Source organism: Hemicordylus capensis, chromosome 2 (genome assembly GCF_027244095.1).
Source record: "Hemicordylus capensis ecotype Gifberg chromosome 2, rHemCap1.1.pri, whole genome shotgun sequence".
NCBI classification, from domain to species: domain Eukaryota; kingdom Metazoa; phylum Chordata; class Lepidosauria; order Squamata; family Cordylidae; genus Hemicordylus; species Hemicordylus capensis.
In genome coordinates this window covers 399,478,746-399,502,434 of record NC_069658.1, presented here as the reverse complement: position 1 = coordinate 399,502,434, position 23,689 = coordinate 399,478,746, and the positions used below count along the sequence as shown (strand labels likewise).

Sequence of the window (23,689 nt, the reverse complement as noted above, 5' to 3'; positions counted from 1 at the left end):
GCCATGGCTTGGCCCAGCGGCCCCTCCTGCGGCATATGTCTCAGTGGCAATAGGGGAGGGCGCACACAAAGTCCTTGCCAGGCACCACCAGCAAGACAGGGAGGAGCCGTCGGCAGGGTCTGTGCAGGCGGCACAGTGAAGAACAGTGATAAATATTGAGTGTTCACACATGGAGAAAATTCCTGGGCAGCAAACCATTTCTCTGCAACTTATACTTTAAACTAGTTGTAATGCTCTTCTAATACATGGCCTTTTTGTGACTGAAACAACTTTCTGCCTGTCCTGTCTTAAAGGGCTTTCTCAGTTTCAAGGGACCACTGTCTTAGGAAATGTACTAGTTTCCTTTTCAGTGGAAACTGGAACTGGAGCTCTTTGCCCTGGAGTACGTACGTAACCAGCAGGACCACCCTACTATCACATACATTTCTTTTTCTACATAGGAACACCATGGAAGCCCAGTCAGCTTGTTGTCTCAAAGATGTGCATCAGGAAGCTCTTGGTTCAGCTGTGATTGGCATTGATGAGGGCCAGTTTGTAAGTTCTTTATACTGTCTCTAATCTGTCTCAGGTGAACAGTCAGACATTGTTAATAGTTTTAAGAAAACAGGGGAGCTTAGCCCTTCTTTACACAGAACTGCATACAGGAACATTGATGGCGGGATCAATGTCCTTACATTTGGGTATGCATACCCAGTCCCCTTCCTAAGGATGCTCTCGCCATATCCGCCTTAGTGCACATATCTGTAACCCACAGGCTACTGCAAATAGGTTCCCTGGAAGTTATTTTCTTGGTGGTGTGGGTATGTTCAGACAAAGCTGAAGCATTTAGTTGGATAAAGTTCCGATGAAAGGTTAAAACAGGCATTTATGAGACACAGAGCAGGAGTGGACAAAACGCAGACTAGCAGTCCCCTGGCCAAAGTCTGAGAGGCTATCTTGTTTGCTGGTATTCTTACAAAGAACATAGCAGACCAGCTTGGTCTGCTGCATCAAGGCGTTTTGGAGAATAAGCATGAGTTTGTGCTCCAAACTGCATAACACAGATTAGTTGTGCCTTAACTGTTGAGATCTGAGGACATGCTTTCATTTTGTAAGTGTAAAACACACCAAAAGAAACAAAAAACCATGCAAGTTGGTTCACTCTTGGGGCAGAGAGTCTAATCCTTCAGATCGGCACTCATTAATAATAAACTCAGCATTACTAGCTCCACCCCAAACGCTGCTTTGGAATGCAGAGTGGGGAGGGATACATATCAGGCTCACCAAGTCGCTGGAGGCTACAAGCAGCTACTTACTCCATCTGGAGACAACCCTATGGTTCCCACAGTGTTCATAAAGCATATCCTAAGAAAACAGGCTCTTCTGTCACAAAGAGCAACTGAATATGGCTTGAATATGCCGGAATATATGACTGGGCTGCACTCAGTTTGCCAGAGATCCATTTTTATCTGGGCACTGGCTTATTTCAGCACTAGAATCATAGCATCTTAGAACTGATAGGGACTTGGGAGCTCTTCCAGTCCAGCAAATTGCTACAGAATCCCTGGCAGATGATCATCCAGCCTCTCTTTGCAAACCTCTGGGATGTGAGGCAGATAGTTCCACTGTTGAACAGCCCCAACAGTTAGGAAACTTTCCTGATGTCTAGCCCAAATCTGCTTTCTTGTCATTTCAACCCATTTTGGTTCTAGTCCTGCCCTCAGGAACAACAGTGGGCAGGACTTCCCTAGCTTTGTGGCCTTGTATACAAAAAGGAATGTTTCTGTACAAGTGTACAACACAGGACCAAGATGCTCTTTGAGATGCCTGCCTGGAGAGTAGCGTTTATCTTCCTGTCCCTCTGGGAGCAACCCCTCTGCCTATAGAGATCTGGGAAATAGAAGTCTGCCCACAGATTGAGGGTACTGGATCCATTCTGCAACTGCTGCCTTTGGCTGAGCCCTCCTTTCTGGCAGTAACAGGAGAGCAGCCTAGAGGGATGGCGCTAGATCTTCAGGAAGAGGGCACAGGGTTCACTTATATCCCTGTATTCACTTGGCTTATTTTTAACCATAAGTGATTAAGAGTAGATGCATACACTTGTGGGTGCATCGCAGTCTTTCCACATAACCAGAATGTGGATAGTTTTGTAGTACGACCTGCTACCTTGCAAGGAATCCGACCCCTCTGCTGCCGAGGAATAGCAACTTCTCTCTCTCTCTCCCTGTCTAGTTTCCAGATATTGTTGAGTTCTGCGAGGTGATGGCCAATGCAGGGAAGACTGTCATTGTGGCAGCCCTTGATGGGACTTTCCAGAGGAAGGTAAGTGGGTAGATTTCTAAATTCTTAATAGTGTCTTCTGCCTGGTTTGTGTTCTTGCCCTGTATGAATGCACCTGGTTATCTCATTGTAGGCCTTTGGGAACATCTTGCACTTGGTCCCCTTGGCAGAGAGCGTGGTGAAACTAAATGCTGTCTGTATGGAGTGTTACCGTGAGGCCTCTTACACAAAGAGACTGGGAACAGAGAAGGAGGTAAGCTGCCAGTGTGTATCCTCCCCCATTCCTTAGGAGTCCCTACCTACTTGTGTTGAGGTAAAGGGCTATTCACTATAGAATGAGAAAGATGCTTCCCTTCAAATAAATTGAAACCTCTCTCTGCTCTTGTCCAACCAGGTGGAAGTAATAGGAGGGTCAGACAAGTATCATGCAGTCTGTCGTGTCTGCTACTTCAAGAAACGGCCCCAACAGTCAGCAGTTGACAACAAAGAGAACTTGCCCGGAGGGTATAAACAGATGGAAGTTGCTGCTTCTCGGAAGGCTTTGGCTGCCCGTCAGCTCATGCAGTGGAGCCCCTCAAGCTGAACAGGGGAAGCAAATCGATTGCTGGGTAGACTGAGGAGCTGCTGTTCCATCCTTCACTCCACTTCTATCTGGCAAACCTAGACTGCTACAGAGTGAGGTCTTCTCCAAAAGAACATTACTGGGGAAGGCACCAGAAGCAAGAGGACTGTTGTAAGTGGGAACAAGGCAGGAGGACACTGCAGCAGGCTGTGGCTTTGGGGACTCTGTGCAATCTAATCTAGCAGTGGCACGGTTATGCAAAACTTGCATTTCCTCTTGCGCAAACCTTGCCTGCTATATTTATTTTCTCCGTGGTTTAATAACTGCCACCACAGGTCTGAGATGCAGGCTTGGATCACTAGCAGAAGACATCGTAAAAACAGTATTCATTATACCTAAACACCCAGGACTGGCTCTGCACTGAGAGGGGGTTGTTGAGAAGTGGACTCCTTCTGAGGCCCCCATCCCCTCATGGAAGCAGATGGGGGTTTCGTTCATTCTTGGGCTGGTGGCAGCAGCATGTTCTCGCCAGCAGCTGCTATCTGCCCTGTCATAATGCTGTATATGGCAATGGAGAAACATGGCAGGCAGCCACCAGCAGCTAGAACACCTGCTTCTGCCAACCCCTTGAACATGAAAAATCCACAGCTATTAGGAAAGGCAGGGATGTACGACTTCAGCCCTCCAGCTGCCGAACTACAACTCCCATCATCCCCAGCCACACTGATCAATAGAGATTATGGAAGTTGTAGTGTCCAGCATTTGGCAGGAGGCCCAAAGTTTGTGTAGCCTTGTGATGAAGGGATGGCTGTTCCATCTTACTTATAGCTGCTGCTTGGCAATTGCCCAAGAGTGCCTCATGCCAAAGCCAGCCCAGCAGCACTTTTTCCCAACAGGCACTGATCATTCAATTTTAATGGGTTATCCTGAAGTAGTCACTTTTCCTTTCTCCAGTATAGAGTGTGACTTGACCATGGAACTTGATGCTCAGCTCCAAGGACTGTCTAGACTGCCTGTGCAAAGTGTCTTGGATTGTAGTGAGATTCACTCACAACTGCACAATCCTCTAGTAGCAGCATAGTGAGCACAGGGGGTGCCTAATGTTCTGAGGGGCTTGCTAACTAATTGATTAGCCATGAGAGCTGCAGAAGCAATCTCAAGTTTTGTTTTTCCATGGAAGGGCTTGACTGATTAAGTGTATATCTAGAAATGGACAATGAGCAATTCTTATGCCTTGTGCAGCTTCAGCTTTTAAAATGCCATATTCTCATCATGACTTTCCTAATTTATTCAAATTGACTAGTGGCATCTGCCATGTTCATTGCTCATGTAACTGTTATCCCATAGGGATGTACTTCTGCTGTAATCTAAGATTCCTATCTGCTTCAAATGCTGATATTCTTGCACTTAAACATGCCCTGTTACTATTTTTCACCCCTGCCTTCCCACAGATGATGTAACATGAATGTATATTATTTTAGTCTGACAGACGTCACTCTTTATACTCAGCTTTGACTTTGACACTGCCCTGCTAATAAATATTCAGTGTTTGTGCTTCATGGTGGGTCTGCTTTTGATTGCTAGGCTTATTGTGGGTGCAGAGAGATCTGATTGGGCCCCAGTGTGGCCCAGCCTGTCATTTGGCCAGCAGGTGGGCCCAGAGAGGGAGGCTGTGCTACCCTCACCTTTGGTCTCATGAGGACAACCATGGTTGGGCCATACTTGGCAGGAGCAGCAGCTGGGCACTGTTTATACACTCTGCAGCGGCAGCTCGCACCACCAGTTTCTCTGCCCCCACCTGCCTGCTCCTGTCTTGTTTCCCTCAGCCACTGCTACCACCACCGCTTTTCTCTCAGCCGGCCACTTTCCAGCATTTCTCTTCCTCTCCTGGCAGCTGCTCATGAACTCCTGCACAAACTGCCACACGTGGATTAGCCACAGGTACGCCTTGGAGAATTATATCTAGAGATTCTAGCACTAAGGCTGCCCATTTTCAGAATGCAGCACTTAACTGGAAGTATCCATAAGCTCTTTCCAGGAGCTTCCAAGGTAGAGCTAAGCAGTTATGGGGAAAGGTACTGCAGATATCCCTTTCCCTTTTGTGACAACAGCATAGATCCTCTTCATGTAATTGCAGTAGTCAATACAGCTCTGCTTGCTGAGTTGGCTAGGTGCTTGTTTGGACAAGAACAGGAGGTAGAGTCTACCCTTAAAGGAGAAGCTGAGAAAGTTCTTATGCTGCCAAAAACTTAACCCATATTTTCCCAGTGGCCAGTCACCCTGATATAAACTTTCTGGCTCGCCCAAAAACAGTTCATAAAATCTACCACACAAGTCAAGTGACAAAGTTTATTTCCACCATGAACACTTCTAAACACACAAACCTCTTCCCATTTTAGGTCTCTTCCTGCCAGAAAACAGTTTCCACCCAACAGGTACAATTGGGAAACAGGCATGCAACAATCCAATCCATGTGGACAGGAACTAGGTAAAAGAGGGACAGCTTTCCCTGAAAGGCTTGTTAAAGCAATTCAGAGAATGCTGGTTGTGGAAGCTTTGTGCAAGTTGCTGCTTCATCCCAGTACAGGAATACAGAATATTAACCTCCCCAGGTCGTAAGTCTACTTGACAGTACCAGTCGCTGCAGCTGCCTTTTAGAATGGACAGGGAGGCAATTGCCATGGGCCTCCAGGAGCCTCTTCCCTCCCACTGAATCAAGAGTTAACGAGAGAGGACGGCAAGGCACAGAGAAGTCCACTTCTACTCTGTAAGGCAGCAGAGTAAGCTCAAAGCTTTATATACAAATACTTGCACAGAAGGGAGGGCCTTTAGGCCCAGGCTTTGGCATCAGATCCATCCAGCAGCAGCAAAGCAAGAAGGGTGAGGCACTGCACACCTGCATTATCCAGAAAGGCAGCACCATAGGAGCCATGGGAACTGAACCCCATCCAAGGGCTGGGAAACAGTGAAAGCGCATAACAGAGACAAAGGCACTGGTGTAATGGCACTTGGAGGAAAGGCAATATTTGCCTGACACCACAAGGTGCTCAATAGGGCAGCCACAGTAGAAAGTAAATCAAGGATCACCACATCTCTTACTGCTAGATGAAGTCTCTGCCTGTCACAGCTAATGAGTTTGCCGCCACTGCTGCAGCAGCAGAGATCAACTATTCACATCTTAACAGAAAGGACTCTTCTGCGTGGATTGATTCAGCAGTTGTTATGCCTTTTCCATACACAGGCCAGCAAGGAAACCCCACACCCCTGAGAGGAACAGAAAGCATGTTCTGTAAGAAGCAGCTTTCAGAAGACAGCCAAGAACAGCAGGAATATCCCAGAACCTACCACACAGACACACAAAGCTGTGGCACCCTTACTCTTCATAGCAGAAGCCTTTCCCCAACCCAAGCAGTGAATCAATTGCACTTTTGTGGCTATCCCTGCCAGCTGCTGAAAGAGTGCTAGCTAGTAGCAATCAGTACACAGGAGGGGGCTGGTAGCCCTCGGAGTCCTCTCCAGTCCGAGTGAAGGGTGGCTGCTGATAGCTCTCATGGCCAACATTGGGGTAGCTGGAATAGGGGGTTGCAGGACCTGGAGCTGGGTCGGTGTAATTTTGGGCAAAATCTTGCACACCCATGCGGTAGCGCTGAAGTGCAAATGCAATCAAGAGCCCCTGTGGAGAAACAGAGAGTTATTAGCATGGGCCAGCAAAGTAGGTGGGAGCGTGGACCATCCAGAGTGGCTTGGCAGAGACAGCAAGTAGCTTCTGCAGAGTTACTATCTTGGTGCAGTGCCTACTGGGTTACTAGCATTGCCCCTCTGGATGCAAAACGCCACAATATGGAACAGGATAGAGCAGTGTTTCTCAAACTTTTTGGAGTCAAGGACCGCTAAATTCTTCGTGCAGAGTTTCAAGGACCGCTACATTCTTCATGCGCAGTTTCCCAGACCAGCAGTTAGTAAAGGGGTTTCAAGTCTGTCTATCTATCTATCTGACTTCTATACTGCCCAAAACTTGCATCTCTGGGCTGTTTAGAATGAAAATAATATAAGCATTAAAATAATTAAATTTGGAATCTTTTGCAAACATGGAATATTAGGGGTTCTTAACCTTGGGTCCCTCAGTTAAACTCCCGTAACCCCCAACAACAATGGCATTTGGCCATTATGGCTGGGGATTATGGGAGTAGAAGTCCACCAACGTCTGGGTACCCAAGGTTGAGAACCCCTGAATCTAAAAGCCTGGGTGAACAAATTTGTCTCCAGTATGTCTTCAGTATGTGCGGGGTGGTGGTGGAGGTGCTTCTGATTACTCAGTGGAGAGGGGATGTTGGGCCATTAGAAAAATTCAAAAGCTACATGGGGCCAATGAAAACAACATACAAGCAAGCCCCACTGATGCAAGAGGGAAACAGCGTTCCCTCTCAAGGCGCCTCGGCCACAACAGGCAGCTGGGTTTCAATCAACCAACCTTTGGCTGCAAACAATGAGCATGCAAGAACCAGCAGCCCTTCAAGTGGCGCCCACTGCCATACCTTTTCCTCCATGCCCCCGCACCGCATACAGTTTGAAGCTGTAAAGATCGGGAATAAGATAGCTGTAGGAAGATCTCAGCAGCACGTGGAGGCAAGGCACAAGAAGGGTCCCATGCTTCTGTGATACTCTTCCTCTTCCGTGCCATGTGCAAAATTGAGGAAGTGAGTGCCTTGATTTCAGTTGGGGGGGGGAGGTTGACTCCCAGTCAGGGACCGGCACTCAACCCTTCGGGGACCGGCAGCGGTCCAGGGACCGGTGGTTGAGAAACACTGGGATAGAGTATCATGCCTAATCATGTCATTCTAGGGAACCAACTTTATCGTTCCAAGCCAGCTAGATATTTTGATTTGCTTTCTGTGCCTAAATACCAAAGAGCATTTACATTAGCGTGCTTTAATATTTTGCCATCTGTGATGTCAGAAAGCAGATTTAAGAAAATTCCTTATGTCCAACATGTATGTCCTTGTGGTTTTGGTGTAGTGGAAACACTGCCACATGTTTGAATGTATGGTTATTTTCTGCAGAGATTCTTGTAATTCCAGAATTGCTCCCCTTATTAAAAATCAGGTAGGTTGTTCTGATGAATGTTTTCTTCTTTCAGATCAAGGTTTTAATGTATCATATAACATTGCTAAATTTTGTGTGGTAGCTTCTAAAACCCAACAACGAATTATGGCTGATATATTGTAACCCATAGTTAAGCTGTTTAAGGGAGTAATTTGGGTAATGTTCGATATAATTTATAGCTATGTTTTAAAATATCTACTTAGGTCTTTCTATTAAGTAGTATAATTGTACTTCTCCTTCCTTACTTTTGATGTTATTAGTTGTTTTGGGAGATGCTATGTTTTTGCACTGGTCTGTGACAGTAATAAAGGCTGCAACAGTACTTCCCCCTCCCCAAACTACCCTCCCTGACCCCCTGAGACATCAGCGTGAATTCCGCTAGAACAGTATCATAATACTACTCGGTATGAGTATAGTGCTTGAGAACACTATAAACATACCAAGTAGTATTATGATACTGAGAGCATTCAGTGTACTCTACACACACAAGTAATCTTGCTGACTTCTCTTACAGCGAGCTTGTATTGTCCCCATATTGCAGATCAGGGAGGCTGAAGCTGTGAGGCCTACAGCCACCTGGGAGTTTGCAACAAAGAGAAAGATTTGATTTGGGGACTTGTTGGTTCTCTCAGCACAGCAGCCAGCAGTTTCGTACCCTGTTCCCAATTCAGGAAGAGTCAGTAGGCTCATCTGTCTAGGTGTTCAGTCTTAGGCTTTTTAATGCCAGTCAGTAACCTTCACTCACCCATGAGAAAATGGAGAAGAAGCTGAAGGCAATTGAAGCACGGGCAGAATCAGCCCCGATTATTATATCTCCAGATGCTGTCGATGCCCACTGGTTTGTCAAAACACAGAACCCAATAAACCACAGAAAGGTCCAAAGAGCTGAACAGAGAGAGTAAAAGGACATTTAATAACAAAAAGGAAGAGACTGTAGGACTTAACCAGATGAAATGGTCTGCATGAAACTCTGTTCTGGGGCTGTATGCTTGGCTTGCATATCAGTCTCTCTGAACAAGAACAAAGATGACATATGGTGCAGGCATCCTTTAGTCTGCTGAAGCCCAACTAATACAACAGTAAAAGATGCCAACGTTCTTCTCCTTCTTGTTTTCTCCAGCAGGGACCTATATTCCCTCTAGCAGGGATTCCCAGATGTTATTAACTACAACTCCCATAACTCCCAAGCAAAAGCCATTGCAGCTGGAGATTCTGGGAGTTGTAGTGAACATCTGGGAATCCCTGTTAGAGGCAACACTGGCAGGGACTATGGCTGTTACTTTATTTAGGGCTGCACAGCTTCAGCCCTCCAGCTGTTGGACTACAACCTACACAACCTCCAGCCACAGCAGCCAACAGTTAGGGATGATAGGAATTGTAGTCCAACAACAGCTGGAGGGCCAAAGTTGTGCAGCCCTGCTTTATCCTTTGGTGAAGGGAAGCCACTATATTTTGATTCATAGATCTCTTACACTGAGTAAGAGAGGCCACATTCCCCAAGTAGTCATAGCAGTACAGCAGGCCAAGCAGACTTCAGGCTTGAAATGGAGTCCACTGTCTCCTCAAAGTGAACTCACCACTTAATGGCCCTAGTCATGCAACTGCTGACATTTTACTCAGGGCAAAAGCCATTCATGTTTACGTCAGGGAACAAAAGGGTCCCAATCCCATGGTCTCTCCTCATCTGTTGCAGAACTTGCAGCATGCCCATGTTTTGGGAGCCTTGGCCATCTCTCCTGCAAGGGCACTATAACACAAAGCAGGCCTAAACAGGCACCATGCCAGGAGAATGGAGTTGCTCCAAACACACACACCATTCCAAGAGCAAACAAGGGCAGCCATTGTCAGATTCAAGAAGCAGTGGGGAGAAAAGAGAAAGGAGGAAGCAGAAGAACATAAACGAAGCCCAACCCTTCTCCCCCAGGAGTCACTTCAGGCCACCCTTCCCAGCAGCAAGTACCTGAGAAGCCCAAGTCAGCCATAACGAGGTACTTGCGATCTGTAGCATTGCTGATCTGTGGGAAGTAGACATCAACCATGAAGAAGAACACACAGGCTAGGAAGGCAAGCACACCAATGGCAATGCCGTAACGACAGGCATCTTCACTGCGATTAAAGATGCAGTAGAGCTTGTCAGATTCATGGCGGTTGGTGTAACCTTCACCGATGATACAGGAGAAGACTATGAGCGCAAACACCTGCAAACAAAGTACACTGCTAGCACCTTCCAGGGCATAGAAGGGGATTCAGTGAAGGCATAAGCATCTATCTTATCTGCAGCTAATAGCTACAAGGCACATCTCATTCAGGACAATTTCTGGAGCAGCAGATACCTATACAATTGTGCAAAGCTGTCTTCATGCCAATGAGAAAAGGAGCAGTTAAGTTATAGCTGGGAACTAGGCCCTATGCCTAGGCACAGAGTTCTGCTTTACACTATATTGTTTCGGACCACAGAGAGAGGGCAAAGTCACCAAATCTACTGTCAAAGAACACTGCAAATCTGTCCCTCCCAGGAGGAGAACTGCATCATGCTCACATGTGGCAACTGTTCTTATCAAGTTTCCCTCCACAAGCATAAACATTTTCTTCCTGGAACAAATAAAGCTTCTCTCCACATTTATGTTATGGCTGCTCAAACTCAAAAGAAACCCTTAAGTGACAACTGCAGCCTTAACTACAGGCCAGCAGCTAGACACACCATTTCAGTCCTCAAGTAGGTGCACTTCTTAATTTTAAATAAGTAGTACAGCATACATATGTATTTGCCAGAGAGAGAGAGAGAGTGCAAGCGAGCGCACACACACTAAGATGTTCTAGTTCTAGCCTGGCAGAATTAGACTAAGTGTTTCCTAGGCACTTTCCCTAGACCTCTACCTCATATCTATGCTCTTCATTTCATTCATATATACCCCACTCTTCCAAGGAGTCCAAAATAGTGTACATGGTTATATTTATCCCCACAACAACCCTGTGAGGTAGACTAAGCAGAGAAATAGTGACTGATCCAGAGTTACCCAGTGAGTTTCATGGATTAATGGGGATTTGAATTCGGGTTTCCTAATCAGTCTAGTCCCACACCTAACCACTACACCACGCTGGCTCTTCTCCCTTTCCTAAATGGAAGTATAACTACAAGGCAGCCGCTGATGCGATAACAAGGTAGAAGCAAAAACTAAAGCAGGATTGCCTGACTTCTTGTCATCAAGAGACAAGAAACCAACCCCTTTCCCTCCCTCCCACAGGTCAGCAGCTGACATCCACATGACCAGGTTGCTTGCGGGCGTCTCAGAATTCCCCAGATAGCGGGCTTTATGAAGCCTCGTTCTCCAATCTCAAGCACGCGCAGGGAAGCGAAACAACGATGTTTCCATCATCCAAGAGAGGCTGAAGGCGGGTAAACCGAAACATCGGAAGGAACCCTGTGCAGCTTACACATACAGGGCTCCATACCAGCAAGAAACAACGCGGGTGCGGGAGTTGAGAGAGGAGCACGACACACCGCGTTAGATCTCCTGCATTTGGTTTCAAGGCGATGGAGAGCCGTGGGATCTCCAGACAGTCCTCCTGACCGGGTGCTTTCCACGCGTCTCTAGCCGAAGTTATGTTTCAGAGGCGGGACAAGCAGCACCGACTCCTCCCAACAACCGCCCGGGGCGGGTCCTGCAGAAATAACCGCCTCCCTGGGGTTCAGTTTCCTCCTCCACTGCTGCGACCCAGCCAGCCCACCCGCCGGCCCAAGCCTCCAGCAGGTGTCTCCGCGCGCAGTCCTCGGCGTTGCATTACACCGCACAGTTCCGCCCCAGCAGTCCTTCCCCCTCACAGCCCAGGTGCTCCTCGACTCGGTCTGTAATCAGACACCCCTCCGATCACATGGCCGGGCCCCCCCTCAGCTGCTCCCAGGACACCTGAACTAGCTGCACCCTAGCCCTCTTCCTGAGCCAGGTCCACGGGTGGGCTCACCCACTCTACCCGGAGCGTGGGGAGGTGGGGGGGGGGGCTAGAGGAAAAGAAGTGGAGCGGCCTCGGAGGAGCTTCAGCCAAGTCCGCCGCACCGCCCAGCCTAGTCCGAGCCCACTCACCGAGCTCAAAATGCGCACAATGACCTGCGGTTGCTGCAAGAGCTGCCACAGGTCGAAGGTGCCACCAGCCTTGGCAGCTCCGTAGGCGCCTCCACCGCTCTCCATAACTCTGACGCTGCGATCTCTCCCGGCCCGGAACTGCCCTGGCCGCCTCGCCCAAGCTTGTGCTAAGGCTCCGCCTCCAGGGAGGAGACCCACCCGGCCCGGGGGCAATGGGGGCGAGGCGGGGCGCGCGCGCGCTGCACAAGCAGGAGGAGGGTCTTAGGTCGGCTCGGTTGAAAGCGGAGGCAGGTCCTTTTACGTCATCGTCGAGCGTGGCTTCAGGTTTACACAGGCCGGTTGAAACCAAGACGCAGCCGTTCGTACTACTACCACACAGTCAGGAGCCTGGCTGAAATGCGCTTCTCGCGCGCCTGCATTTCGGATAATGACTACTGTACTGACTAGTTCTTCTCCCGCCTTCCTTCTCGGTCAGTATTATTTCTGCTGCAGCGATCAGCATTAGTTCTCTTTCTCTTTCTAAATCAGAAGAATTGCAAAGCACTAGAGGTCCCGGAGAGACACTCCGTTGCTGCCCATTAGTTTGTAGGTCCTTGACTGTCTCTGAGAAGAGAAAAGAAAGACAGTGTCTCATGCCTTTTGATGGATCAAGCAAGTAGCCTAATCCTTCTCGAAAGTAAATCCCACACCCACCAGGGCGTTCACCCTTTCTAAATCCCATTGAACTCAGTGGGACTTCGTTCCAAATAAACATGAGGAAGGGTCGGTTGTACGGGATGACAATCTTTAGGGTCATAGCTTCTGCTGAAACGAAGCCTATGTGGAATGAGCAGTCAACTTAATGCCTTGGGACACCACCAGGAGCCTCATCTAGCAGCAGACTTTAATAAGTCTTATAAATAATTACAAAAGCAGACTATAATAAATCTAAAGGAGAGCTGGTCTTGTGGTAGCAAGCATGATTTGTCCCCTTAGCTAAGCAGGGTCTGCCCTGGTTGCTTATTTATTTATTTATTTATGTAATAAATACATTTCATAAATACATTGTGCCCAAAACACAAGTTCACTGGGCGGTTTACAAAACAACAAAAACAGCCAATAAAAGATTAAAACATTTCAACAATTAAAATTAAAAAGTTAGAACTATTAAAACACAATCAAAACACAATTAAAACAGTATCTAATTAAGAGCCTAGGTGAACAAATGCTTCTTGACTGCCTTTTTTAATTGTTGTAAGAGATGGGGAGGCTCTTATTTCAGCAGGAAGTGTGTTCCAAAGCCTCAGGGCAGCAGTGGAGAAGGCCCATCCCTGAGTAGCCACCAGACGAACCTCTCCAGATTATCTCAATGGGAGGTGTGGTTCATAGCGAAGAAAACATTCTTTTAAATACCCAGGGCCCCAGCTGTTTAGGGCTTTATAGGTTATAACCAAAACCTTGTACTCTGCCCGGAAACTTACCAGCAGCCAGTGTAGATATTTTAAGATAGGAGTGATACGGTCTCTCCGAGATGACCCAGAGACCAATCTGGCTGCCGCATTCTGGACTAACTGCAGTTTCCAGACTACGTACAAAGGCAGCCCCACATAGAGCGCATTGCAGTAGTCAAGTCTGGAGGTGACCAGCAGATGTACTACTGTTCTGAGGTAATTTATCTCAAGAAATGGACGTAACTGGCGTATCAGCTGAAGCTGATGAAAGGCACCTCAGGCCACTGCCTCAGCCTGGGACACCAGGGAGAGTTTTAGGTCCAGAAACACCCCCAGACTGTGTACCTGTTCCTTCTGGGGAAGTGTGACCCCATCCAGAACAGGCAGATCAGAATCATCTCCCAAGTTCTGACCCCACACAATAAGTACTTCCGTCTTATCTGGATTCAGTCTCAGCTTGTTACCTCTCATCCAGCCATTCATTGCCTCCAGGCAGGCATTTAGGGAGGTTATGCCTTCTCCTGATGATGACATGGAGAAATAGATTTGGGTGTCATCAGCATACTGATAACACCCTGCACCAAATCTCCTGATGATCTCTCCCTGCAGTTTTATGTAGATGTTAAACAACATCGGAGACAATATGAAGCCCTGAGGGACACCATACCGAAGTTCAGTTTTTGAAGAACAACAGTCTCCAAGGGACACCATCTGGAATCTGCCTGAGAGATAAGATTGGAATCACTGCAAAGCAGTGCCCCCCCCCCAGATGCTCCAGAACGATACTATCCTCTCTAATAAAACGCTTGGTGTCCGTCCATGGACGGACACCAAGCGTGCGTTCGTGCCTGGCCTGTTCTGGGCATGCGCGCAGCGCATGCCCAGAACAGAGCAAGGAAGGCACGAACGGCAGGACCTGGCGGCCATCTTGGGCGGCCAGAAGTGGCCGTCCTGAAGAAGCCGGGAAAGCGGCGGCGGGGGACACTGGCCGAGGCGGTGGCGAAGCCGCCACCTCGGCCAGAGGACGCGGCACGGCCAAGGCGCCGGCGGAGCCATGGCCACGGCCTGGCCACGCCTCCGAAGCCAGGCGGGGGGAGGAGGCAGCGGGGGAAGCCGGCCGAGGTGGTGGCCGGAAATGTGAGGCGGGGGCGGCCCGGACCGGACCGGTAGCAGCGCCCCCAGAGTCCGCCCAGCCGCAGATTGAGGGGGGAAGAGACGGCGGGACCAGACCACCCGCGGGCAGCAGATAAAGATGGCTGCGACAGCCGCTTGGAGGCAGAGGCGGCTGCAAGGGGACCGGGAGGGCAGCGGGAGCAACGGAAAACAGCCACAAATACTTAAAAAGCGGCGGACACAGCACCTCTACAAGTTCCGCGGCTCCTCCGCTGTGGAGCTGCTTGAGAGAGGGATGGCATGGTCGGAAGCAGAGCTGGAGGGAGCCGCAGACCTGGAGAATGGAGCAGGGAAAGACGGGGCAGGGAAAGACGGCGGCGGCGACATGCGCACCGCAAACGATATAACCAACGGCCGCCACGAGACCAACAGTACACAGGAGCAGCCGCTCAGAAGCTCTTTCTCCACAGCGCCTTCTCAGTCGGGGGAAAAGGCGGGAGAAAAAGCCCACTGCGAAAAGCCCTGTGTCCTCCACAAAGAGAAAACCCTTCTTCTCCCTCAAGCATGGAGCACACTCTAGAGTAGGCCTGCACAACATGCGGCCCGCGAGGCCTTTTTTCCTGGCCCCCGGGGCTATTTCCTCTCCCTCCCCCTGTTGCTTAAAAAACACCTCCTCAAAAAAAAAAAATTCCAGCCGCTGCAAGGCCGAGGAGATGGCTGCGGGGGTGCTGGTGTTCTTCCTTACCCTCCCCAACGGCAGCAGTGGCACACAGCGGCAGAAACCAGAGCGACACTCGGGTCTGCTATTTGGCCCAGTGTTGCTTCCCAACTGCGAGGCGCGCCTGCGCAGTTAACTCTCTCTCTCTCTCTCTCTCTCTCTCTCTCACACACACACACACACCAAGACTGCTCCATTCTCTCTCTCTCTCCCACTAAGACTACTCCATTCTCTCTCTCTCTCCCCCACCAAGACTGCTCCATTCTCTCTCTCTCTTTCTCCCACCAAGACTTCTCCATTCTCTCTCTCTCCAAGACTGCACCATTCTCTCTCTCTCTTAGGCCAAGCCTCCTGCTGCATCCTTTCCATCTTTCTTTCCCCTTCTCCCTTCTTTTCCAAAATTATGAGAAGAGGTTCTCATTTTTTTCCCCTTAAAAGTGTTCCATGTTTTGTGTGATGATTTGGCAAAGGTGGAAAGGAAGAACAATGCATTCTATTATGTATTTTGTACAGATTGTATAATATTTATATTATTAGAATGAATTTTAATTCAACTTATTTCATGTTAATTTAAATCAATCTTGGCCTGCCAGAACATCAAAAGTTAAATTTTGATTAAATTCATTTTTAATTCATTTCACTTTAATTCAGTTGATTGGTTGGTTGATTGATATTAAGTGTTACTCTAATAATCAGCACCCTAGGAATTGACCTCGGCCCCCATGAACCAAGTCACGTTTGGTTTCGGCCCGCCAGGTCATTTGAGTTGTGCAGGCCTGCTCTAGAGCCAGAGAAGAGAGAACTCCCTGGCCAGGAAAGGAAATCGCTGGCTGCACTCGCCCAGCCGAGCTGCGAGTGAGGGAAAAAGCACAAAACAGCCAAACACGACTGCTGGCTATTCTAATTAGATCTAACCCAGCTACATAAATGAGCATGGCTCCAGGCACTTAGGCTAGGTGGCAGGGATAAGAGTTGATAAAGTTCCTCACAAAATTGAGGTGAGAAGAAAAAAAAACTTGAGAAAAAAATAGAAAAGAAAATCCGGGTGGGGGGGAGGAATCCAAACACATATATTTAAGAGAAGGGGGGGGGAATTAACACATACTGTATTTGATAAACACAGAAGACATCCTTGCTAAAAAAATAAAGGAGTGTTTACTACATTAAAATAAACAGTTTTATATCACCTCTCAGTACAGCAGTAGGGCAGACTATGACTGTAAGCTGCACGCTTTAGAGAGAGACTTTTATGGCTTTAAATATATCAGAGGAAATAATTAGCACACTTTGTGGCAGCCAGTGATGGAATTTATTCATTTGGAAGGCATTGGTTACCTGTCTTCAAAACTACATCATGTCCTTCCTTTTCTGTTAAACTTCAACTGGGGGCAGTAAGAAGTAACTAAAAGGAAATGAAGAGGTTTTTTGACAGTGCTCCCATGCAATGATTTAATGCTGCTAAAAGACAGCAACCCCATAATGGATGCCAACAAACATAGTTTATATTTGTATAAATATAAACTATGTTTGTATAGGGGGAGGGAGAGAAAAGGAAGGAATGAAAAAGAGAGAGAGAGAAAAGGAAGGAAAGGAGGGCAAGAGAGAGGGAGAAGGAAGAAAGGCAGGGGGAGGTACTAGCGCCCATTATTTTAATGGGCTTAAAAATACTAGTGGTCAATAGTATCGAAAGCTGCTGAGAGGTCCAAAAGGACCAACAGAGTCACACTTCCTCTGTCAATTGCCAATTGGAGATCATCCATCAGGCTGACCAAGGCAGTCTCCACCCCATAACCCACCCGAAAACCGGTCTGAAACGGGTCTATATAATCAGTTTCATCCAAAACTGCCCAGAGTTGGGAGGTCACCACCCTCTCAATTACCTTGCCCAGCCACGGAAGGTTGGAGACAGGCCTATAGTTGCTCAGCTCTGAGGAATCCAGGGCAGGCTTCTTCAGAAGCAGTCTAATAATTGCCTCCTTAAGACAAGGAGGCATCCTGCCCTCCCTCAGAGAAGCATTTATGATCTCTACCAGGCCTTCTACAACAACCTCCCTGCCAGGTAGTATTAGCCACTTCAGGCAAGGGTCAAGAGAACAGGTGGTAGGCCGCATTGCTCCAGGCAGCTTGTCCACATCCTCACAATGTGGATATGAATGGCAGATTAGAAGTGTGAGCACTGTAAGATATTCCCCTCAGGAGATGGAGCCGCTCTGGGAAGAGCATAAGATTCCAAATTCCCTCCCTGGCTTCTCCAAGATAGGACTGAGAGAGATACCCGCCTGCAACCTTGGAGAAGCCGCTGCCAGTCTGTGTAGACAATACTGAGCTAGATAGACCAATGGTCTGTCTCAGTATATGGCAGTTTCCTATGTCCCTAAAAGCCTTCACACTGCAGCAGAATGAGCTCAAGAGGGGACAATGAAATCCAGCTGCCTTTGGCTCAAGGTCTTGAACATCTTCCTCTTATGTAAACAGCAAAGGGTTTTTGAGAAAGTTTTATCTAGTATCCTATTCACTTCATAACTATAGATACATCCTTAATGAACCCCTGGGTATTTAAGAGAGCGTCTTCTTCGCTATGAGCCCCACCGCCCATTGAGGTCACTTGAGGAGGTCCATCTCCAGTTGCTGCCAACTCGTTTGGTGGCTACACAGAGACGGGACTTCTCGGCTGCTGCCCGGAGATTGTGGAATACGCTCCCTGCTGAGATACGATCCTCCCCATCTCTGGCAATTTTCAAAAAACACCTGAAAACACATCTCTTCAACCAGGCTTTCTCAGCTTTTTAAAACTTGTTTTTAAATTTTTCTGATTATTTAATTGTTGTTTTACGATGTTTTTAATTGTTAATTATTTCTATGCTTTATTATTATTTTTTTAATTATTAACTGATTTTAATGGTGTTTTAATATAAACCACCCTGAGCCTTTTGGAAGGGTAGTATAAAAGTTTTAATAAATAAATAAATAAATAAATAAATAAATAAATAATGAACAGCTGCTGTATAAATTGCTCTGTCTCTAACATTTGAACCAAGCCCATGCTCTTGTGAGGTGACCTCATTCCCAACACGAGAAACAAATACAAACAAAACATAGGTATTTAAATAGTTCTGTGCCCAAAAGTATTGTAGATCACTCCAGATCTTATGACCAACATTTTGAATGCTTCCATATGTAAATAGCTACATGCACACAGCAGGCAAAGGGCTGAGCTAGAACCTTTCTTGGGGGCTATTCTCACGACCAACAAAAATCGGGCTAGCAGAGGCTAGCCCAATTTTTGTTGGTCATCAGAACTACCGGGCTCGCAGCCAAGCCCGATGGTTCTGGAGCGGCTAACCCGCTTGAGAACCCCTGGCAAAAAGCAGGTTTGCGGAGCGAGCACTCCTGCAAACCTGCTTTTTGCAATCGTGAGTAGCCGCGGCGCGCCTTCACAGCGCACCTACTCATGAGTGGACCTCCGGCCGGGAGGCTTAAAAGCAGCCTCCCGGCTCAGGGGTCTCCCCAGTATGCCCTGCACGCTTGCGCAGGGCATACTGGGGCTTGCGGGGGCAGTGCGGCCCCTGCTCCCCCCACCCCCTGCCGGCTCCGTCTCGGAGCCGGTCATCGTATGGGCGGCTGATCCGGCCGCCCAGGGCTCCCTGCCCACTCGTGAGTGGGGAGAGCGGGCTTAGCCCTCTCTTCCCGCTCACCAGACAAAACCGGGTCTCACTGATCGTGAGACCCGGTCCTTGATGTGCTGATTTTCCATTGGCAGGGCTTGGTTTGTTTTACATGGGGGTGAACATTCAAAAGAGGTTTCCATCTGTAGGCTGAAGCGCTATAATCCATTCTACCACCTTACTTTTGCTCCACAAGTAGACCTGGCTTAAGAGGTCTGTCAGGGAGTCCACAGAACCCTGTTAATAAACAGTTAAGTTACCAGCTCTCGTGTGGAGCCTGAATTACATAGTCAAAAGTTCAATGCAGTTGCTTCTACTGGCTATACATATAAACATCCTAAGGCAGAGCTGCACAACTTTGGCCCTCTAGTTGTTGTTGGACTATAAATCCCATCATCCCCCACCACAGTGGCCAATAGTCAGGGATGACGGGAGTTGTAGGCCAACATCTCAAGAAGGGCTAACGTTGTGTAGCTTTGTCCTAAGGGCATTTCTTCAAGGCAAGTATGTGCAGTGTGTTTCACAGGTGCTGATTCAGTTCCCTTGATCCTGCAAGCTATAACATCCACTGAACCCCAGGCATCACCTTAGAGATGTTCATGAAGCGTCCGACTGATGGTTCGGCAGCAGGGGAAGTTACCTACAAGGGACCAGGAGGGTGCTCTTACCCCACCCTCCCACATACACACTGTACTTCCCCCACTGGTGCTATGCCCAAAATTGTAGCGCAGGGCAGTAGCGCACCTTCTTGCCCCGGTCAACGTCAGACTGGAAGTGGCCAGTGCGTATGCATGATGTGCGCAAGTGGGGGAAATGTAGCAGAGGGGAGAGCACTGCAAAGTAACCCCTTGCAGCCGAACCATCTGAACCGCTGGACCTCCAAACCAGTTCGGTGGTCTGGAAAAGGACCACCGAACCGGTTCAGGCACATCCCTACATCACATCATGATTAGTTCTGAGTATGGGATCCATATTTGCAGGGGCATAGCAAGGTTGGAGTGGGCCCAGAGACGAGATTTTAAAATGGGGCCCCCCTCAAAGTTCAGGGCCTCCGCACACCCCAGGCCCCCAAGGATTTAAGTCTGATATTTCAAAATAAGTATGCTGCCTGGAAATACATTTCACTGAATACACACACACACTTCACAATATATAGTGATATACATTGAGTACTATATATTTGTGCTACTTTTGATGCCTAGAACACACTAGAAACACTAATTATTAAACTGGCCCCCTCGCTGCAGATTAGCAAAGGAGACTTTCAACCATGCAGTGTGAGCCTATGTATGTTTTCTCGGAATTTTGAACAAATTCAGTAAAGTTTGATTCCAGGAGGTTTTTCACACAGGGCTTTTAAAGCCCTTTAACACACATCTCCTCTGGAATGGAGGTGCTGCATTCACATGTTGGCCAGATTTACCCTGAAGTCCCTGCGAGTTATTGGGGAGCAGTTCGCACACAAGAAAAATAAAATAAAAGCACCACACATGCTTCACAGTTTTCACTCATATCTTCTGGGTTGCAAAACAGCTTGAACATAAGTGCATTCATAAATGAATGAATGAATAAATAAATAAAAATAATATTGTTTGTTCCAGAAGTTTTTGTAATTTTCTGCCATGAAACAAGCCACTTATAGGGCTTTTTAGGGGTGACCACAAAAAGGAGTTCACATTCTACCTGGCAAATGCTGGGCTGGGCAGAGGGTCTGCTGCAGAGAGCTGTGGGGGCCACTTTGCCTACCTGCCTCCTTCCTTGCTTGCTTGGGGCCTCCCTGCAAGCCTACTCCAGTTCAGGCTTCACTGAGGCCCACCCACCGATCAGCTGAGAGGCAGGAAGAAAAGTTGCTCTTTGCAGCTCCCCTGCTGCTTAGATTGCCGGCCAGGAAGGCAAGCAGGCGAGAGGGCAAACAGGGCAAGTGGCTGAGGGGACTTGGGGCTGGGCAGGGGGCAATGGAGAGTTATGTGAGGTGTCTCTGGGGGGCCCCCAAGGCAGTGGGGCCCCCAGACAACTGCCTCCCCTTGCCTAATGGTAGTTCCGCCCATGCATATTTGGTACAACTCAGAAGTAAAAACCATTAAACCAAGACTGAACTATTATGCAGCAAGGGATCAAAATATGCTCAGTGTCATTTATGGGTTAACCAAAATGGTTTTAACCAATTACAGCAACAAATATTAAAAACAACATAACACAAAATACATCAGAAAACAGGAGTAAATACAAGTATAGATTATAAGCTGAACAATCGTCTATAAATTCCTTCTTAATGAATAGCCGCTCCAAAACTTCCTTGACCTGACATAATAATTGTCCCACCAATTTCATCCTTGGCAAATTATAAATGGGACAATGCAGTAGTAAATAATGATAAACAGCTTCAGCCAAAGCACATATACACAAGTGTTGGATCAGCTTATGCAAGCTGCCTCATACCTCCAGTGAAAAATGAAAACAAGACAAAACCCTAGTGACACCATCTGAGCCTAGAAGGACCTTGTGGTGCCCCATGAGCCCAAAACCTTACTAGGTGGGATTTTCTGGAAGGGTATAGAAGCAGCCACTACCAATCTGACTCTTCAAGGAACATAAAGGATGGTAGCTGAAGCTTCATGATAATCATGGAGGAGGTAAAGCTGTCTTTTGGGTCTTGTGTTTCCTCCATCCACTGCCAACAGGCAAACTTGGGAGACTGCATAGTCATACTGTGTCTGCAGACAGCCAGAGGCAACAGCTGTCACAATCTGACAGCAACTGGGGCCTGCCCTATGTGAGCATCCGGATCCATGGGGAGGGGTCAAGGATGCCCCCATGTGATATTTATTCTCTACCCCTCATGGTTTAGAAGCTACATAGACTGTCATTTCATATCCTATTGTCTAATAGGTTTGTACAAGATGGGATGTGGATTGTGGCTAGCTTTCATTCATCTATCCCAGGTAGTATTTAGTCTCCTCCTCCACACATAAATGCCCTTAAGCTTTTTGCTGCAGCACCAAACACAGCATATGATGTCACTGATGGTGAAAGAGAGAAGCAAGCTATCTGAGAGGACATTCTGAGTTTTGAAATTTTGTATGGATTCTAGAGGAAAACAAAAGAGTATGAGGTCTCCCAAGCAGGAAGCAGCATAACTCAGAAAGGGGTGTAAAAATCTTTGGGTGTCAGAACTAAGCCGTTCCTAGATCACATTGAGGTCTCCTTTGCTGGGGAAAAAGGAAGATTTGGCCCCTTCAGGAGTCTCTAGCATCCACCAAGGTCCCATGGAGACTGCAGCCCTACAGGATCTTGCTTCTCCTATGGATGGGAGAATCTTGAAGAACTGGAGATCTCTGGAGACCTCACACCTCCATTCAGATTCTTGGTCCCATTCCAAATCCTTTATTGGCCCCGGGGCCCTGAAAGCAGTAACAACACTGGATCGGTTGAAGGTCTAGAAGTGGCAGAGAAGTGCTTGCCTGGCTACCCAAGGCATCCTTCCACGGACCTGCTTGGGAAGCAAGCCCTGACCCAAGTTCTGTATAGGGATCCAGCTAAGTCCAGGAGAGGATGCGGCTTCCTGCTCTCTTTCTAAGCTCCTTAGTCTCAGCCAGGCTGGTGCAGTGACTCTGAGAGCTTCTCTAGACCCAGCTTCCAAGCCTCTGCTTTGGTTTTGCTCTCCTGCTTCTGATTCCCATCACAGCTCTCCTTTGCTACCATTCTGCCCTCCAGTCCCAGCCTGCCACTCTGGACATGTAGTCTCCATGCTTCTGCATCCCTTTCCCATCTGGCTCCTGATTCAATCTTGACCTCCAAATCAGATCCACTTTGTCTCCGTCAGACCATAGGTATGGACATTGCTGCATCAATTTCTGGGTTCAGAAGGAGCTCCCACTAATCTCTCATCCAAGGGACTGATCAGATCCACACTGGGCATAGCTTCACGATTGTTGCGGCATCAGCTGCTCCCAGACCATTTACTAGGCCCAAAGACTCAATGTCAACAAAATCACTATCAGGTGTATTGTTTTGGACTTTTGACAGGATCCAGGCCTTTTCTAACGCAGTGGTACAGTATATTACTATTTCAAGGATGGCTCTTCACTGCTATACCTATTTTTAGTGGTCTTTCATTCATTAAACAATTACAGACATTTCTATAGGTGCATAGATTCTATTGAACTTACATAATGTGGCCAAATCTAAACCAATCTAGGTGTCCTTAAGCCCATAGGAACATAGGAAGCTGCCATATACTGAGTCAGACCATTGATCTACCTAGCTCAGTATTGTCTTCACAGACTGGCAGCGGCTTCTCCAAGATTGCAGGCAGGAATCTCTCTCAGCACTATCTTGGAGAAGCCAGGGAGGGAACTTGGAACCTAGATGCTCTTTCCAGAGCCGCTCCATCCCCTGAGGGGAATATCTTACAGTATTCACACATCTTGTTTCCCATTCATATGCTACCAGGGTGGAACCTGCTTAGCTATGGGGACATGTCATGCTTGCTACCACAAGACCAGCTCTAATCTGAAATCTCCCCCTTCTACTCTGGCGAAGAGGACCCAAACCAGGAAGTAGTGTGCTGCCTGAAGTACTTTCTGTGGAAGGGGTTCCTTGCCTCAGTGCCCATGAGTGGACAAAGTGGAATGAGCCATGAAGCTCACTGGGTGACTCTGGGCCAGTCATGTATCTCTCAGCCTAACCTACCTCACAGGGTTGTTGTGACGATAAAAAATAACCATGTATATCGCTCTGAGCTCCTCGAAAGAAAA

General features: G+C 47.8%; 2 protein-coding genes across 2 annotated transcripts in view; one reads left to right on the top strand and one right to left on the bottom strand.

The window, feature by feature from the left end:
- The window catches only part of TK1 (thymidine kinase 1), a 38,211-nt gene extending 33,831 nt beyond the window's left edge, over positions 1-4,380 (top strand). The window contains exons 5-8 of the mRNA XM_053300689.1: positions 441-534; positions 2,212-2,301; positions 2,393-2,512; positions 2,654-4,380. Of these exons, the coding sequence (XP_053156664.1) occupies positions 441-534; positions 2,212-2,301; positions 2,393-2,512; positions 2,654-2,842 (493 nt within the window). The 3' untranslated portion in view covers positions 2,843-4,380. The remainder of the gene's footprint in view (positions 1-440; positions 535-2,211; positions 2,302-2,392; positions 2,513-2,653) is intronic.
- Positions 4,381-5,156: 776 nt separating this feature from the next.
- Positions 5,157-20,697, bottom strand: SYNGR2 (synaptogyrin 2). Its single transcript, XM_053301351.1, has 5 exons — positions 20,616-20,697; positions 12,007-12,609; positions 9,885-10,122; positions 8,670-8,809; positions 5,157-6,494 (listed from the first exon to the last, which is right to left on the bottom strand). Exons 2-5 carry the CDS (start codon positions 12,109-12,111, stop codon positions 6,297-6,299), a joined length of 681 nt encoding a protein of 226 aa, XP_053157326.1. The 5' UTR covers positions 12,112-12,609; positions 20,616-20,697; the 3' UTR covers positions 5,157-6,296.
- Between the last annotated feature and the right edge of the window lie 2,992 nt (positions 20,698-23,689).

Bases quoted from the DNA above. Each gene is read 5' to 3' on its own strand.
- SYNGR2 (XM_053301351.1), bottom strand. From the start codon at position 12,111: ATGGAGAGCGGTGGAGGCGCCTACGGAGCTGCCAAGGCTGGTGGCACC. The intron at 10,123-12,006 runs GTGAGTGGGCTC...CTTTGTTTGCAG, and splicing joins TTGTGCGCATTTTGAGCTCG to GTGTTTGCGCTCATAGTCTT. The intron at 6,495-8,669 runs GTGAGTGAAGGT...GTTTCTCCACAG, and splicing joins TCTTCTCCATTTTCTCATGG to GGGCTCTTGATTGCATTTGC.